Source organism: Saccopteryx leptura, chromosome 5 (genome assembly GCF_036850995.1).
Source record: "Saccopteryx leptura isolate mSacLep1 chromosome 5, mSacLep1_pri_phased_curated, whole genome shotgun sequence".
Classification (NCBI taxonomy): domain Eukaryota; kingdom Metazoa; phylum Chordata; class Mammalia; order Chiroptera; family Emballonuridae; genus Saccopteryx; species Saccopteryx leptura.
Window position 1 is genome coordinate 156,553,146 of NC_089507.1, and position 19,637 is coordinate 156,572,782.

At 37.0% G+C, this 19,637-nt stretch overlaps 1 protein-coding gene across 12 annotated transcripts in view; it reads right to left on the reverse strand.

Annotated features, from left to right (window-relative positions):
* Positions 1–19,637, reverse strand: part of PUM2 (pumilio RNA binding family member 2) — a 103,024-nt gene that overhangs the window by 45,844 nt on the left and 37,543 nt on the right. For all 12 annotated transcript variants that reach the window (XM_066386250.1, XM_066386247.1, XM_066386244.1 and 9 more), the window contains 5 exons: positions 15,965–16,235; positions 15,630–15,723; positions 9,190–9,315; positions 5,996–6,138; positions 3,723–3,852 (listed from right to left, as the gene is read on the reverse strand). In XM_066386250.1, coding sequence (XP_066242347.1) covers positions 3,723–3,852; positions 5,996–6,138; positions 9,190–9,315; positions 15,630–15,723; positions 15,965–16,235 — 764 coding nt within the window. The remainder of the gene's footprint in view (positions 1–3,722; positions 3,853–5,995; positions 6,139–9,189; positions 9,316–15,629; positions 15,724–15,964; positions 16,236–19,637) is intronic.

The window sequence follows — 19,637 nt, forward strand, 5'->3', positions numbered from 1 at the left end:
AGCCAAAAGCAGGCCCATAGTTCCCATTGAAATACTGGTCAGTTTGTTGATTTAAATTTACTTGTTTTTTATTTTAAATATTGTATTTGTTCCTGTTTTGCTTTTTACTTTAAAATAAGATATGTGCAGTATGCATAGGGATTTGTTCATAGTTTTTTTTATAGTCCGGCCCTCCAATGGTCTGAGGGACAGTGAACTGACCTCCTGTGTAAAAAGTTTGGGGACCCGTGGATTAAAGTCTATAATCAATACAGTAGGAAGACCAGGGAGAAGGCATAGGAAAGCTAAAGAAGGATAAAAGGTAGAAAAGTTAAGGACTGTCTGAGACAAAAAAAACCCTAATTTTCTCAAGTTAGCTCTTTTATCAGCACATTAAGCTTTATATCAATGTTACAATTTAAATACAGAAAGTGAGAATTACTGTATTCCCCATGCATAAGACGCATTTTTATTTATTTATTTATTTTTAAATTTGGAGTCTAAGAACCAGGTGCGTCTTATACAGTGGTTGTGGCATTTCAAATGCCATAGATGGAACTGAGGACGAGGCAACACATAAAGACAGTGATTCGTCATCAGACACAGATAAGGACAAGCTAATGGATGGGAACTGTATTAATTTTATGATGAATAAAATTTGAGTTCAATAACTTTATGTAATACATTTTTCCCCAAAATTTTGGGCCCCTAAATTAAGATGCGTCTTATACATGGGGCATCTTATACATGGGGGAAATACAGTAGTTCATCATAGTCCTGGGCAGAATGAAGTAAACAAGGCATCAGGTCAAGTTTTAGAGTGAGGAAATCACATTAACAGCCATCAAGTCACTCGAGCATACAAAGACTAGTTATAGCAAGGCCCCTTTTATGAGAATAGATTTTACATTTATACTTATAAAGGGACTCAATGTTGTGGCTCAGGTTAGGTAAAATAATGTTTTTTTCCCCCTAACGTTCTACCTGTTTTTAATTTTATCATCCCTCTAAAAATATAGTCAACTGTTTTTAGACAAATACTGCATCAAAGGTGGTTTTCTTTTAGGATTATCAACAGAGTTCACTGTTGAACAAAATAAAAAAGCAATAAAGGGTTCTCTCATAGAATGAGAAGAATATAAGAATTTTGAGGAGACCGAAGTTAATTAAGAACAAAATATTTTGATGTTTTTGATAAATAAAAAAATGAGCTGAACATGAAGAAACGGAGCAAAAGCATTTATAAGAAATGCATAATAAATACAACAACAAGAGCCTAAAAGATTAGCAATAGTTACAGGCAGCAGCAAATAGGCCAGAAGCACTCTCTTCAATTAAGGTCCTATTTAGAATCTATTAAGGCAGGACTGTTGTACTCCATGGCTCTTCCCCCTTTTCTACCAGTAGCACAATCCCAAAAGAAACCCAGGAGTTTTAGCAATGGCTCGCACTAACTCCTAGCTCATTTCTTTTTAGCTCCATCTCCATGTCCCTCAATGTGCCTACAACTTAAGTTTCATAGTCCACTTCTCAAAGGGCTGTTTTGCCAGGGTCTCTAACCATAATGGTTTCAGGACAGTAGCTCCTCTGAAGCTGGGGTAAAAAAGAGAAAATGAGAATGCCCCCATTCGATTATCATTTGTACTTCAGGGACAGCAGTATTAACATCTTTTCTTTATCCACAGGCCTAGAAAAGATGGTAAAGCCAAACCTTAGTATTTCAGAGAGAATGGGAGTGGGGGCCAGGTAGAGGGGGGTAAAGAGGGGTGAAATGGGAACAGAAAGAGACTTTGCTTAAGGCAAGAGTACATGATGCAATGAGCAGATGATGTTTTACTGAGCTGTACACTTGAAACTCCTAAGGTTTTGTGAACCAATGTCATCCCAATAAACTCAATTAAAAAAATAAGAGCCTGACCAGGCGGTGGTGCAGTGGATAGTGTGTCAGACTGGGGTGCAGATGACCCAGGTTCAAGACCCTGAGATCGTCACCTTGAGTGCGGGCTCATCTGGTTTGAGCAAAGCTCACCAGCTTGGACCCAAGGTCGCTGGCTCAAGCAAGGGGTTACTCGGTCTGCTGAAGGCCCCCAGTCAAGGCACATATGAGAAAGCAATCAATGAACAACTAAGGTGTCGCAACGAAAAACTGATGATTGATGCTTCTCATCTCTCTCTGTTCCTGTCTGTCTGTCCCTATCTATCCCTCTCTCTGACTCTCTCTCTGTCTCAAAAAAAACAAAAACAAAAACAAAAAACCCAGGAAAAATAAAAATGCATGTTAACCATATTTAAAAAAAAAAAGATTTCAAAGAGAACAGAATGAATGCAATTGGTACAAAAATCCTCACAACAGAAGTATTCAGCAGCACTTAACACATAAAGGAAACCCTCAATCAAAGGCAGGATGTTTTCCAACACAATAAACATATTTCATAAATGATTTGAATAGAAAATTTAACTACATTACAATTCAATGGTAACTGATTATCTGTATAGTTGGAGTAACTACTCATATACTAAAAGTAAAGAAAAATAGAACACTTAAAAGATGAGTCTTCAGAAAGAGAGTGAATGAAGGAGTAAAATAGAAAATGATGCATTATCTACAGATGTTCAAATGTAGCCTTTACATCTCACTTTAAAAACATAACCAGTGCTGCTTTTACTGACTTAAGAAAAATAATTTCCTCTATTATTAAAGTAGTAATTTGGTATTTAGTTTTACAAAATAATGCTTAACAAAACTGTATCTTTTGGCCCCTTCTAAAAGTTGTACTGTGGCAATGAGCAGAAATTTAAAAATTTCCTCTATATTAGCTTTTCATAAGTATATTGGACACTGTTGCTATTAGATTATAAACATAATAGTTTAAAATATTATGAATGGGCTAAATAAGAATGAAAAAGGTTCAAAGTAAAAAATATTACATTCAAGCTTTTCAATATTAATTAAGTAACTATTCTTGCCTGACCAGGCAGTGGCACAGTGGATAGAGCGTCAGACTGGGATGCAGAGAACCCAGGTTCAAATACCCAAGGTTGCCAGCCTGAGAATGGGCTCGTAGACATGACCCCATGGTCGCTGGCTTGAAGCCTGAGGTTGCTAGGTTGCTGTATTGAGCAAGGGGTCACTCCCTCTATTGTAGCCCCCCCACCCCCCGCACATAAGAGAAAGCAATCAATGAACTAAGGTGCTGCAATGAAGAATTGATGCTTATCTCTCTTCTTTCCTGTCTGTCCCTCTCTATCTCAAAAAAAAAAAAAAATTCTTATAAGGCACAAATGGTACAGGTTTTTATCTCATATGTCAACTCTATAATCAACTACCATATTTTTCGCTCCATAAAACACACCTGACCATAAGACACACCTAGGGTTTTAAGGAGGAAAATAAGAAAAAAAATTTTCTGAACCAAATGGTATGTTAAAATATTTAATGAAATACCGTATTTTTGTTTCTTGAAGGGCTGCTTTGAGAATTCTGCATTGAAAAGATGCTAGTTTACTCCATAAAGAAAGAAAAATGGCTGTGTTGAGAATTCTAATACATATTTTCCATCTCTGTCATTAAGTCTCATAAACAATATTAATTTCAACTCTTGGCATCTGAATTTTAAATAATTTAATGCAAGATAGACAAGATTTTAAAAAAATTTCTCTTGATTTTTTTCACTCTTCAGTGTGACAGTCTACATTTAATATTTTAAATCTATTCAAATTTCTACAATTAACCAACTATATACCTGGCATGCCAGTAGCAAGACCCTGACCAAAAGCCAAAGCTGGATTTGCTGCTGCAAGTGATTCTGCTTGTTGCCCTTGCTGGCCCTGATTGGGAGTAAGAGGGCGCTGACCTGTTCCAGCACGGAGAACCTACAAAGGACAAATGATTTCCTTAAAAATGAAATTATAAAATAAGAGATAAATAAATTTATCTTGGACAAGTCTGTATATACCACAAATAGCCTTTGATTATTCTTTGAACACATTTACATGCAATGAAATGTTGATTCACAACAAAAAAATACAAAATACTTAATATCAAACACATAATCACGGACTTGCCAACTAGAGCAATCTATTAAGCATCATGGAGGCTCTAGGTCAGGGGTCTCAAACTCGCGCATGCGGCCGCATGCGGCCCGCCGAACAATTTTGTGCGGCCCGCAGACTAATCCACGAAGTTCAAAATATTTTGGATAAAATTAAGCCTAGGGGCCTACTTGTATTTTTCATTTCTCTAGCATCCTAGCTAGATATTAGCTTAGTTAACAGCAGTTGTGATGCGAACTACAGTTTCTGGTCGTTATGTGACACTGAAAAGTGTTGCGTAACAGTTGCCTTTTGTAGACCTAGTGCGGCCCGCCTAACGGCTGTGATCTTGCTCTGCAGCCCACATGCTGAGTTGAGTTTGAGACCCCTGCTCTAGGTCTTTTGAAAAAGTTATTTCTAGTATTTATGCTCTTTAAGTTACCAAAAGAAGATAGATTTTTATGGGGGGGGGGGGGGAATATGGCAAAATCTTAGATGAAAACAAAAAATTTAATTTTAGTTTTACTAATCTTTAATGCTGAAAACAAACACAGTCTGTTATGAGTTTGTAGTAGAGTGAAAACTTCAAATTGAACCAACTTTTCAGAATTCAGAAGCTTTAATAAAAGTGAGTAAAACCTGCTTTTTTGGGGAAAACCTTGGGGTGAACAAAAGAATACAAGATTATATCAAAACAAGGTGAAAACTCTTAAGGCTGGTCAAGTATGCAATATGTAGTTCTTTTAGTAATTATATAAAAGCATAATACACATTAATTTCACAAAAATAAATATTTAAGTAATTCAGGATATGGGGAATTTACTGTAAGACCATCCTATAAGTAAGTATCACACGTAGGTGTATTATTCAGGTAGTGTGATATTTTTGATTGCCTAAAGATAAAAAAAAATTAGGTTAAAAAATACTTTATTAACTGATGTATCTATAAGGACTGAATCAGAAAATAGCTTCAAATAAACATGAATGTAGTATTAAACTATATTAAAGGCAATAAAGAATAAAATTTAACTTACAAATAAGTAACACTATACTTGTCATTAAGTTGCTTCTTCGGTATAAGAAATACATTGAATTTGATATATAGAAATATTATACTTATCAATAGTTTCTACATTTACCAAAAACAGTACTAGAAAGGTAGTGAAATAAAAAAAAATCTTTGAGATAAAACGTTTTGTTTGGCCTGACAAACGGTGGCAGAGTGGATAGAGCATCAACCTGGAACCCTGAGGTTGTCCACTTGAGCACAGGCTCATCCAACCTCAGCATGGGATCATCGACATAAACCCACGGTTGTTGGTTTGAGCAAGAGGTCACTGGTTTGTCTGGAGCCCCTCGGCCAAGCCACATATGAGAAGCAAATGATGAACAACTAAAGTGTGCTGCAACTACAAGTTGATGCTTCTCATGTCTGCTCTTTCCTGTTTCTGTCTCCTGCTTAAAAAAAAATTTGTTTGAAGAATAAATCTAACCTTTAGTGAAAATATTTCATATTTTTGTGCTTAAAAATATAAAATACCCAGAAATCTTCTGGTCAAAACTGTATTAATATTGAAAATAGTAATTGATTATAAGTAACCAAATGAAAACTGGAAAAAACTAAAGCGACACTTATTGCTAGAGATTTCAACAGAAATGTGGAAATGGAATACATTTAAATCTTTAAATTCATATAATATGAATTAGATAAAAACAATCACATAATCAAAACTTGTGTTACCAACTATACAGGAGCAGGCAAAAGCAGGTCTGTATGGAAGACATGCAGATTATGATTATTACAACAGCTCTTTTAACTCAAAAGAATGACAATGGCATAGTAAACCGACTGTTGCCTCCCCCACATATGCTATAGATTACATATTGAAGAAAATAAAAAGAAGAGACACAGATCATGAACACAAGGAGCTCACAGAATTTCAAAGAGACTTCCAGTATTAACTGAATGAAGGCAGGCCTCTACCTGTTGCTGTCCAGGCTGAGCTTGAGATGCAGCTTGCTGATTTGCTGTGTTGTTTGCAGCAGCTGCAGCTTGTTGCTGAAATAAATTGGCTGGATACACCCCCCACGGAACACCGTAATACTGAGGTGGAACCACTGCTGGACCTAAACCCCACATCCCACGCAAAAAAAAAAAAAAGTCATTACATTTTATAGATAAATGAGGTCAGTTATTACCAGATCATAAAAATGGACAGTGCATAAAACTTAAGAGATGTCCTCATAATCCTATCCACTTGTATCTGCTATACCCTTTTAATTTTTCCTATTCTATAGGCAGAAAGTCTCATTAAAGCATTGATTATTAAAAAAGATAATAACTATTCAGGAGTGACAAATGGAGAGATGTGAAACTAAACTTAAGAGGACCAATGACAAGATCCTTAACTATCAAACATTTACTGAATGCCAGTTTATGGGTTTGATACTGGCAAACACAAGATAACATATTAGAAAACACTGAATGCCACAGAACTTTGAGATTCTCTTTACTCAACTCATCACTCCACTTAAAAAATACCTTCTATTGAAAAGAATTACAAAAATAAAACTAAACACTCTCATCTTTTGATTTGTAACCTATAACAAAGTTAGGGAACATTTTAGTACCAAGCTTGCAACAACTATATTTGAATTGCAAACCTTGAGTTTTAAAATACTTTTCATATTTAAAATAGACTTAGTCACAATTCTCACAAGGCAATGGAAAAAATCACAGAAACAAATGAAACATCAGTGTTTATGTGGTTAGGAAAATGGGACTAGTGAGTCAAGACAAGAAGAACTATTTAATATAAGCACAAAGAAATAAGAAAGCAACCAGGAAAAATAGAATCATTCTTCCTCTATTTTACTTAATTCAAGACAATGCCTGATTCCTGGAGAGTCAACAGCATCATGTACAATAAGTCACTCATTAAATGAATAAACAAAATGTCATGATTCCTGACTGATTAACAAACATGTCCTAAAATTCCACCAATATGAAAGTAAGTATATCTAATTTGTAGATTTTTAAAAGTCAAATTCTTAGTTTTATTTTGTTTTAGAAGAAAATAAAGCCCAGTTTAACCTACTGAATCACAAAAATGAAAAGCTTTAAAAAAGTTTAAAGGTAAAATATATTTCTAAATATAGTTTAAGCACAATCTACAACGAGGACTGTTTGAACAGTGAAAAAGATTTATAAAGGAAGTGTAGAACAGGAGTCAGACATCTACCTAGAACCTCTTTGTCCAAAACAGTAGCCAAAAACCATTTAATAGCTATTAATAATTTGTGGTTATTTAATAATTAAAAGGTAGATAGCCTGAATTGAGATGTGTTGTAAATATATAATAGACACAGGATTCTGAAGATTTGGTGTGAAAAAAGGTATAAAATATCTATTAATAATTTTAAACTACGTATTGATTATATAATAAAATGATAACACTTTAGGTATGTTGTGCTAAATCAAACATATTACAAATAAATTTCATCTTATTTTTAGTTTTGTAATGTGGCTACAAAAAAAATGTTCATTACATTATCTGGCTCAGACTACAGTTGCACTAGATAGCACTGGTCTTACAAAGCCAAAGTCCAGAATGCCTGGCATGCACATCTCAACACTAATGACCTCTTAAAAGTTGCTTCTATCAGTTCCATAGGTTAATGATTTCCTGTGTGATTTATCAGCACTTTACAAACTAACATCTAGTGAAAGGCCACCAAACAAGTTCACATGCTTATGAGATTACATGCAGATATGTACCCAAAACTACTGAATGTGACAGATTAGTTTCAGTCTGCAAACTAAGATATTAAACAACAATATAAAATTAACATTTCACTTCTTAAACTTCTGAGTATTAAAAAGAAAGTTCCCAAACTCCTAGGCAAACACTATTAGTTATGATAAAAAAAACTATCAGAAGCGAACTTAAATTGTCTAATTGATCAGTTACAATTCACTTCAGTGAACTCATCTCTGAAAATCTTAAAAAACAACAACAACAAAAACAGTGACAGGTTAGAGTATGAAAGTCAGCCCATCAACAGACTCGCTCTAGTGAACTCATATCTGTGGCTAACATCAGCCAGTTCCTGGTTTGGTAACCAACATAACCCATGCCTAAGATGAACTCATTTCTGTCTTTGTAACCATCTCAATCAACATCCTCCCTCAAAACCCTGTAATAAATCAGCAAGTTGCTTTCCCCAGTAAGACTGTGCCTAACCAGCACAACTCTCACTTAAATAAGCAATAAAACAGCTTCCTTTAAAAAAAAAATTCCTTCCAGCTCAACTGCAATACAATTGCCATGTAACACTGTATATATAGTTCTGGTGCTCACTTCAGTTGTTGAGTGATGGTTTCAGGGTTTGACAACTTTAATAAGTTCTAACTTCACCCCATCCCTTGTCCCTCAGCTTGCTTACACATTTTAACATTGCTAAATGAACTTTACTTTTACATACTCATATTCCCAAGATTGCAGAAGCACTTTACCTTACACTCTTCTTGACCTGGGTATTTACACTTATCCAGTTTATTTTTTTGATTTGTTTTTTTATTTTAACCTAGTTTATTTTTTTTGAAGTAACTTTATTTTGCCTTGTCTCTGTGGGTAATGGGATTGGTAACAATGAGGATTTATTTGACAATGTAAGATTTATAAAACTAAAAAACTAAAATGTAAACCAATTTTGTGCAGGTGTCAAATTTTATTGGGTTTGTGTTTTTCTAGTAGCGTTACAGTTGAAAAATAAACTAACTCTGGAAATTTCAGCTCATTCTGTATGTTTTAGTTGTTCCTAGGAACTTCCAATAGCCCAAGTGTATTAAAATAAAGCTTACGCCTTTGGCTGGGCGGCTCAGTGAATAGAGCACTGTCCCAGTGTGCTGAGGTCGCTGGTTTGACCTCCAGTCAGGGCACATGCGAGAAACGACCAATGACTGCACAACTAAAAGAAACAACTAAGGAAAGCATCGAGTTGATGCTTTCTCTCTTGCTTCCCTTTCCCTCTCTCTCTCACTCTCTCTCTCTCTATCTTTCCCTACCTCCCTCCCTCTCAGATTATGGAAAAAAATTTTAAATAAAGGGAAAAAAAAGCTTACACCGAGATTAAAACTAAATCCATAATAAGCAACAGGGATGAACAATAAATTACCTGCTAATGTTGCTGCTGCAGCCAGCCCTGCTGCAGTGTACGGGTCGGTCCCTGGAGGAGCAGCACTGATAATATACGGATTTGGCACAAAAGCAGCTGGAGCAAGGCCTGCTGAGAATACACTCGCTGTATTTAAAAAGGGGGAAAATAATGAATGGAAATGTAAAGTATTATTTTCTTCATTTAGGTAAAAAATTTCTACTCTAAACTTGGGGTAAGGGAGGACACTGTGTATAATGGTTTAAATTCTTACTAAGTGATCTTGGGCATATAACAACCTGACTATAAGGTTCTTCATTTATGAAACAGGTACACCTTATAGGATACTGAATGTGTACCAAATATAAAATGACTATCAGCACACAATAAATGTTTAGAGCTAGCAATTACTACTGTCCAATAGCAGTTTTACATTCAATCTTTATTCAGCCATGCTATGAACTAGAGATTCAATAGCGACAGATAGATATGATCTATCTGAACACTACCTAGTAAGAAAAACAAGAAATTGGCAATTGAAACATGGTATCAGTGCTATGGGCATAAGGAAGGGCATCTAACAAGCTTTGGAAGGGGCAGTAGTGTATAAATAAAACTGGGGCTATAGTGTATAAAATAAAACTGGAGCTATTGCCCTGGCCAGTTGGCTCAGTGGTAGAGCATCGGCCTGGCATGCAGGAGTCCTGGTCTCGATTCCCAGCCAGGGCACACAGGAGAAGCGCCCATCTGCTTCTCCAACTCTCCCCCTCTCCTTCCTCTCTGTCTGTCTCTTCCCCTCCCGCAGCCAAGGCTCCATTGGAGCAAAGTTGGCCCAGGCCCTGAGGATGGCTCCATGGCCTCTGCCTCAGGCGCTAGAATGGCTCCGGTTGCAACAGAGCAATGCCCCAGATGGGCAGAGCATCGCCCCCTGGTGGGCATGCTGGGTGGATCCCGGTCGGGCACATGCAGGAGTCTGTCTGACTGCCTCCCTGTTTCCAACTTCAGGAAAATACAAAAAACCAAAAACAAACAAACAAAAAACCTGGAGCTATTATAAGAACAAGGATCCTCCTGGACTTGACTCTGAAAGCAGTAGGAGAACAATAACATTTTAAGCAGAAGAATAAATTTAAGCCAGTTCTGAGTCTAATACATGCCAGTAAGGATTCAGTAAAGGCTAAGATTTTTAAAATATTCATATACAGTACTTATTAGAGAGAATTGCTGATATTGGCGAATCACCGTGTAGATCTTTTACCATAAACTACAAAAATATCGCTTTGAAAATGTGCTGTTAGGGTTGCCTCTTCTGGAAATGAACTCAGAGAGGTAGAGGTAAAAATAAAATAAAATAAAAAAAGAACATGTTTGAAGTCAAAAGAATGCAAAATGGTTCAAGTTTAAAAGATACTTAAGAGGGAGGAAATGGATATAAAAGCAGATGAACATAAAGTAACTTTTAAAAAAGCATTCAAAAGAAGCATTTACACCTTAAAGTCAAGATTCAGAAACTTAATTCTAACTGTATTATAGTGACTATCAAATATTTTGACAGTGACCAATAATATGACATGTATTTCACACTGACCTAGTCTCCTATCCAAATACACATATATACACCACAAAAATCTCAAAGATATTTATCCTCACACACTCTATTTTCTGTTTAACTTTTCTCTCTATTAATGTCTGAAATCTAATTAATTTTATAAACTACCGGCCACAACCTACACTACTCATTTCATGCTCAGGCACAACATGGTTATTTCAAAAATCTGTTTTTAACAAAGGAAATAAGAACTAAACAGAGGGTTCACTAAGATCATTGTATTATTCAATATATCATTTGCTCAGGGTTAAATTCTTAAACTATGTCCAAGGTCAAGGGTTTCAAGATATTCCTCCAGTTCCTTTCTCATGAATTATCTTTATCACAAGAACAGCAAATGACGTATTGGTACTCATGGTTTATTCATAACACTACAATAATCTAAAAGCCAGGACATAATTTTTTTTATAAACTATGTTTATGATTAAAAAAGTACATACAAAACAAGATTGTTTTAAAAACCTCAATAGTATTTAAGTGCACAAAGAGAAAAGCCCTCATATAACCTTTACTGACAGCTGGTTTATATACTTTAAATTATTTTTCAATTTTAGAAATGATTTTTCAATACAGCTCTCTCCATACTTACATTATAAAGCAGATATGAAGTAAGGTTTCAAATATTTGAAAAACAAGGAATTAGTTTGACCTAATGGATATATTTTGAAACTTCTGCCCAAAAAATGGAGAAACACGTATTTTAAGCTCACAGATTCACTTAGAAATATTTATAACATATCAGACACCAAATAATATTCCTGTGAGTATAATCAAATATAGATAAGTGTGTGTTTGCAGAGATATATACATATGTTTGCATCTAAGTTTATATATGCATGTATGTAGAAACATACACATCCTTCTAAAATTTTAAATGCATATATACACACACTCATACATTTTGTATTCTAGGCTACCACAGTATTTTAATAAACTTTTTTCACTTGGTAACTAACCACAGCTCCCTTTCTATGTCAACAGATACCTACCTCGTTCATTTTTTTTAATGGCTGCATAATCTGTATTCTACTGTATACAAAGAATATGATTTAACCAATCTACTATGAATACAAGTATTTATTTGGATGGTTCACAATCTTTTGCTGTAATTCATGCTGCTATTATTCTTTAAATACATAGGTCTCTGCATTATCATAAGGTCCTTATAAAAATTCACTTCAATGGACAAATATATATAAATTCTTAATCCACATTTCCAGATAATCTGCCAGAAAAGTTGTACCAATTTATGTTCCTGTCAAAAGTATGAGAATGCTACTTATACTCCACCAAAATAAAACATTATCAAACTTTCTAAACAGCTGTCAGTCAAGGGAGGTAAAATCAAGTCTTTTTTTATTCATAGACATAAAAATAATTCAATTATTAAAAAATAGCATTCATGTTTCTGGCTGGTGGCTCAGGATAGAGCATGGGCCTGCCATATGGATGTCCCAGGTTTGATTCCTGGTCAGGGCACACAAGAGAAACGACCATCTGCTTCTCTCTCCCTCCTCCTCCCATAACCAATGGCTGGGTTGGTCTGAGGGCTGGACCCAGGCGCTATGGATAGCTCGGGGGTCCAAGAATGTCAGCCTCAGGTGCTAAAAATAGCTAAACTGATTTGAACATTGGCCCAAGAGGAGGGCTGCCAAATGGATCCCTGGGGCACATGTGGGAGTCTGTCTCACTATCTCCCCTCCTCTCACTTAAAAAAAAAGAAAAAAAAAAGCATTCATAAAGTTAATATATACTAATTCAGAGCTTTAATAGGTACCAATTTAAAGATACAATGAAAATAGGTCATTTAAAATGATAGTAAAAATAAAATACCTAAGAACTTATCAAGAAATTTGCAAACAGGCCCTGGCCGGTTGGTTCAGTGGTAGAGCGTTGGCCTGGCGTGCGGGAGTCCCGGGTTCGATTCCTGGCCAGGGCACACAAGAGAAGCGCCCATCTGCTTCTCCACCCCTCCCCCTCTCCTTCCTCTCTGTCTCTCTCTTCCCCTCCTGCAGCCAGGGTCCACTGGAGCAAAGTTGGCCCAGGCGCTGAGGATGGCTCTATGGCCTCTGCCTCAGGCGCTAGAATGGCTCTGGTTGCAACAGAGCAACGTCCCAGATGGGCAGAACATTGCCCCCTGGTGGGCGTGCTGGGTGGATCCCGGTCGGGTGCATGCAGGAGTTTGTCTGACTGCCTCCCCATTTCCAACTTCAGAAAAATACAAAAAAAAAAAAATTGCAAACATATGAGAAAAAATTTTAAAAGCGCTCATAAATAATGCAAAGCAGACTTAAACAAAAGTAAATGTACACATGTCCTGGATAAGAATATTTTTAATGTCATAAAGATGTTGACTTTCCCTAAGTTAATTTAAAATTTTAACCTAATCTTTTGGAAGTAAAATAAATGGATTCTAAAGTTCATAAGCAAGACCCGAACATTTAAAACTCCAAAGAGGAAGAGCGATAATGGCTGCACTAGCCTGGCATATATTAGAACATACCATAAAACTTTAAGAAATAAAAAATGTTATGCTAGCCCATGAACAGGCAGGAATGAGAACATTTCTAAGAATGACAGGGAAGGACTAACTAAGTTCAGGGTAAAGGAAGCTGGGAGAAAATAAAAAACCAGGCCCTGCATGTGTGCTGCTATTAGAAGTCATCTAGAGCCTGACCAGGAGGTGGCACAGTGGATAAGAGCCTCAGACTGGGATGCGGAGGAACCAGGTTTGAGACCCCCGAGGTCACCAGCTTGAGCGCGGGCTCATCTGGTTTGAGCAAAAAGCTCACCAGCTTGGACCCAAGGTCGCTGGCTGGAGCAAGGGGCTACTCGGTCTGCTGAAGGCCCGTGGTCAAGATACATATGAGAAAACAATCATTGAACAACTAAGGTGTCACAAGGAAAAACTGATGATTGATGCTTCTCATCTCTCTTCATTCCTGTTTGTCCCTATCTATCCCTCTCTCTGTCCCTGAAAAAAATAAATAAATAAATAAATAAATACAGAAAAAAATATGTAAAAAAAGAAGTCATCTAGAAAAGTGTGGTTATCTTTGATTAAAACCAAAAATAAATATTTGGAACCTATGAAGCCTCTCAGAGAACAAGACAAAGTCAAGGGCAGAGAAGCAATTTAGCATATCACTCACTCCGGATATTCTGATAATCAAAGTATTCATAGCTTAAAATTAAGGTTAGCCAAAACCAGATAGACATAAAAATAGTTACAGTAATCTACATACATGACAGAATGATATAAAACAATATATGGACATTTATCAATGTCATATTCCTGGTTTTCATACTGTACTGTAATTATGTGAGGTATATAGCTGGGGAAACTTTGTACTCTCTTTGTGACTTAAAAACCTCAACACAAGCCCTGGCTGGTTGGCTCAGTGGTAGAGCATTGGCCTGGTGTGCAGGAGTCTCGGGTTCAATTCCCGGCCAGGGCACAGAGGAGAAGCGTCCATCTGCTTCTCCAACCTTCCCCTCTCCTTCCTCTCTGTCTCTCTCTCTTCCCCTCCCGCAGCCAAGGCTTCATTGGAGCAAAGTTGGCCCAGAGGCTGAGGATGGCTCTGTGGCCTCTGCCTCAGGCGCTAGAATGGCTCTGGTTGCAACAGAGCAACGCCCCAGATGGGCAGAGCATCACCCCCTAGTGGGTGTGCCGGGTGGATCCCAGTCGGGCGCATGCGGGAGTCTATCTGACTGCCTCCCCGTTTCCAACTTCAGAAAAATACAAAAAATAAATAAATAAATAAACCTCAACACAGCCTGACTAGGCGGTGGCACAGTGGCTAAAGCATTGGACTGGGATGAGGAGGACTCAGGTTCGAGACCCAGAGGTCGCCAGCTTGAGCGGGGGCTTATCTGGTTCGAGCAAGACTCACCAGCTTGAACCCAAGGTCGCTGGCTCGAACAAGGGGTTACTCGGTCTTCTGTAGCCCCCCAGTCAAGACACATATGAGAAATCAATCAATGAACAACTAAGGAACCACAATGAAGAATTGATGTTTCTCATCACTCTCCATTCCTGTCTGTCTGTCTGTCCTATCTGTCCCTCTCTCTGACTCTTGTCTCTGCCACAAAAACAAACAAACAAAAAAACAACCCTCAACAGACAACACAAACTTGAACTCTAGCAGTAAGAAATGTATCACTATAATAATTCACATTAAAGACTAAAGGTAAAAGACTTTAATGAAGTAAAGAAAAAAATATTTTTAAAAAATCTCTTGGCATTTCTATTTTTAAACCATTTTAAAAATAAACATTCTGACTCAATAATGGACACAAATATAGTAATTACATTTGAATTCCCAAGTGTTTAACTCTCTCAACTTCTTATTGTGAAAAAAACAACTGTAAGTGGTTAAGAGCTTTCACTGAGTTATAGATTTTTATTTAGCCAAGGATACAAATAATAGTCAGGAATAGTTTCTCCTTAGTATATCTTTACTACTGCCATGTAATCTATTCATCTTTGATCTCAATGAGATGTCTCAAAAAGTAATGAAATAACATCATTCAGTAAAAGAAAATGAAATATCTAAATAATTTTTTAAAATTTAGTGATTTTAGAGAGAAGAAGAAGAGAGAGGCAGGAAGGTAGGTAGGAAGGAAGGAAAGGACGGGCAAAGGGAATGACAGAAACATGGATCTGTTTTTCCACTTATTTATGCACCCATTGGTTGATTCTTGTACGTGCTCAGACCGTGGACTGAATCCACAATTTGGGTGTACTGGAACACTCAACCAACTGAGCAACCTGGCCAGGCCGTGACATCGAACTACTTTAAAACAGGATTTTCTAACAGTCCAATCAAAATGGTAAATTCAAAAGACTCACCTATATGCGGCTGCTGAGCGGCGGCTAGTGCATACTGCTGCTGTTGGGCCGCGGTTAACTGCTGAACTGTCAGTGCACTAGTCCTCTGAAAGAGCTAGTAGGGAAAAGATTTCATACAAAGATTAGTGTCAGAGATTACACTTCTATTTAGAAAACTGGAAACAGAATATTTTAAACACTTATTTGAACCACTTTCTCATCTACAGGGACATTTTATTCAATAAAACATGAAGTGTTCAAGGACAGCCCCATCACTCCTGTCAGTGCCTCACAGCACTTCAGGCCACACCAGTACACGGTTCAGAAGAGGTTTTTAAAGGAGGGGCATGCTTTACCTGCTGCTGGGAATTGTAGTCAAAAAGGCCTACAGTGGCTCCTGAAGAGTCCATTGGTACCTGATTACCAGGATAGTCAAACTGTAAGGAATCCAGACCAACTTGTTCCATGGCATCCAGATTCTGAGTTTCAGGATTTGAAAATTCCTCAACAAGTGGTTTATTAGCTGTAGGATTAGGAAGAGGCCCCAATCCTTCTGAGGGATTAGTATTGGGGCCCAGGCGCTCAACTACTTCAGTTGGAGAGGCTTGACGACTTCCAGGAGTACGACTATATAGAGAAAACAAAGGCATATGAGTAAAAATAATGTCATAAGCTGAAACATGAAAGTAGGAAAACCATAAAAAACAGAAAGTTGTAAAATAGAGAGGGCAAGTTAGGCACCGCTGGTCACTAACCATTTCACTTTATAACATTTCTTTCGATTTAATCTAAATTCCTTTTAAGAACTGACATGATTTTGTTTTTAAAAAAATCATCAGTATTCTCCGCACCTGAATAGCATAACTTCATTTTACAGATAAGAAAATTGTCCAGCCTGACCAAGCGATGGCTCAATGAAGAGCGTCGGACTGGGATGCAGAGAACCCAGGTTCGAGACCCCGAGGTCACCAGCTTGAGTGTGGGCTCATCTGATTTGAGCAAAGCTCACCAGCTTGGACCCAAGGTTGCTGGCTTGAGCAAAGGGTTACTCGGTCTGCTGAAGGCCCACCGTCAAGGCATATATGAGAAAGCAATCAATGAACAACTAAGGTGTCACAACGAAAAACTGATGATTGATGCTTTTCATCTCTCTCCGTTCTTTTTTTTTTTTAAGAGTCAGAGTCAGAGTCAGAGAGAGGGATAGACAGGGACAGACAGGAATGAAGAGAGATGAGAAGCATCAATCATTAGTTTTTCGTTGCAACACCTTAGTTGTTCATTGATTGCTTTCTCATATGTGCCTTGACGGTGGGCCTTCAGCAGACCGAGTAACCCCTTGCTCTAGCCAGAGACCTTGGGTCCAATCTGGTGAGCTTTTTGCTCAAGCCAGATGAACCCACGTTCAAGCTGGCGACCTCAGAGTCTCGAACCTGGGTCCTTCTGCATCCCAGTCCGATGCTCTATCCACTGTGCCACCGCCTGGTCAGGCCTCTCTCCGTTCTTGTCCCTATCTATCCCTCCTCTGACTCTCTCCATCTCTGTAAAAAAAAAAAAAAAGAAAAAGAAAAAGAAAATTGTCTAATACCACAACTTAGGCTTGTATTACCTAAAACTTCTCTCTCAAATTTAGACAAAATTAATAGTTGGTATGAATAGCAGACTGTAAGTGACAAATATAGAAAAGCTCAAAACCAAAACTTTCTCACCACACTCCTGTCCTGCCCACCATAATAACCTGCTTAATAGTATTTCAGAAAACTGGCCACAAAAGACCACTATGGCTTTCATGACTTAACGATATAAAACACAGAATACAAAAAGGCATCTGAATTAAGACAAAAGTCTAATTTCCTGACTCTGGGTATGATTTTAAGGAAATAATTTCATCTTTCAGGCCTCTGTTTCCTTACTGAAAAGACTAAAAAGATGACCTTGAGGATTCCAAATTACAGAAACAACAACAAAACCCCAAAAACTATTTGTGAAAACTCTCTGTGACAGCTCTCTAAGTTAGTATCATCTTTATAACACCAGGTAGTTCCAGTTTAATTAAATTATCAGAAAGAAAATTGTGTAACATTTATAAAAAATGTTTTTCTACTGACTTGCCTCCTTAACTTTACCAAGAAATTAATTAATATTGGACTAAGTTTTAAGTAATGACTCTTCTTAACATCCCTCAGGGTCTAGACTTTGTTTTTACTTTATTTCTGAACAAAATCAATCCTCATTTATAGTCTGTTTTCTCCACAGAAATTTTATTTAAATCCCTTCCCTCACAAGAAGTTTGTTTTGAGAAATCTTGAGTTCATAGTATATTAATATATAAGTGCATTATTAAATGGCCGTAACTACAGTGTGTCCGTAAACTCATGGTACACTTTTGACCGGTAATAGGAAAGCAACAAAAGATGATAGAAATGTAAAATCTGCACCAAATAAAAGGAAAACTCTCCCAGTTTCATATCTATTCAGTGCAGTTTGATGCGGGCTCATGCACAGATTTTTTAGGGCTCCTTAGGTAGCTATCCCTTATAGCCTCTACAGACGCGTCACTGACTGATGGCCCACCAGAACGGGGTTTCTCCACCAAACTGCCGGTTTCCTTCAACTGCTTATCCCACCGAGTAATGTTATTCCTATGTGGTGGCACTTCGTTATGAACACGCCAATATTCACGTTGCACTTTGGTCATAGATTCGAATTTAGCGAGCCACTGAACTTTCCTCTGTACAGTCCACATCTCCACTGGCATGGCCGTGGGCTGCTCCGCTGTATACACGGTGTTACGTCATCATCTGCGCTGGCACACATGCTGCCACATCATCCTACAGAAACTGGGAGGGTTTTCCTTTTATTTGGTGCACATTTCACAGTTCTATCGTCTTTTGTTACTTTCCTGTGACCGGTCAAAAGTGCACCATGATTTTATGGACACACTGTATTTACCTGCTTTCAATGCCAGTTGTTAACACCAATGTGACTCTGCCTCCAACTTCAGGTACTTTGTATCACATTGGAATAAATTTGGTGATATATACAGAACATTTTACAAGCAATTAATGAATAATAGTAAGAATCATTTCCAGGATATAAGAATTATTCCTCAGATATTTAGGTCAACTTGAATTTTAAAATCAACCATTATCTATACAATATTAGAAGAAATTTCACTCCTTCCCCTTTAACCATAACTAAATTTTTGTGTGAATATTCCAAAGGCTTATCATTCAGAATATATGGGGGGAGGGGAGAGAACACTGAAAGGATGTTCTTTGAAGTTATCCAATTAAAAAAAGAGTGAGCGAGCCTGCAATACAGTTCTTTCATAAATTTCAGTTCTACTCCTACAATGTATATATTGATGATTTAGCAGTTAATGTACATATTAATAATATGCAGCATAGTGACCATATGACCATAGCTATTAGCCTGAAATGGTTTTATACTGCTAAGTATAACACTGTCAAAAATAAACAGTTTAAATAATACTTAAATTTAACAGAATAAAATTAAAATGCTAATAAATAAAAAGTTATATTAATATGGAAAAGTATATCCTTTCATAGAACTCTACTATAACAAAAAGCACAGAATACAAGAGAAAACCAGTCATTGTACTATCAGTGGTGCTCTTTTCTTGCTATAGTTAATGGTGTATTAACACTTCAATTATAAATGTATACTCTGAAGGGTTTATAATCAACTCAGTTTTAAATGCATGCCCTTGACTAAAAACCTAGAATAGGTAACAGGAGAAGAGCAAAATCAGGATAAGGTTCTAAAACAAATTAACTAGCATTAAATTTCTTGTTAAAAGAGGTTTACTAGTTTTTGGATGCTTTTTTGCACTTAGAACAAATATAAATGATACTTTTTAAGAGCCATTGTTACTCTGATTTTGATAATTAAAGGCAATGGATGTAAAAGTATACCAGCCACACATATTTACACCCAGTTAACTGAGATCCCATGGTTCACAAAATCTCAAGAAATGGCTCATTTTCAGGCATAGGCCTCAAAGCATCT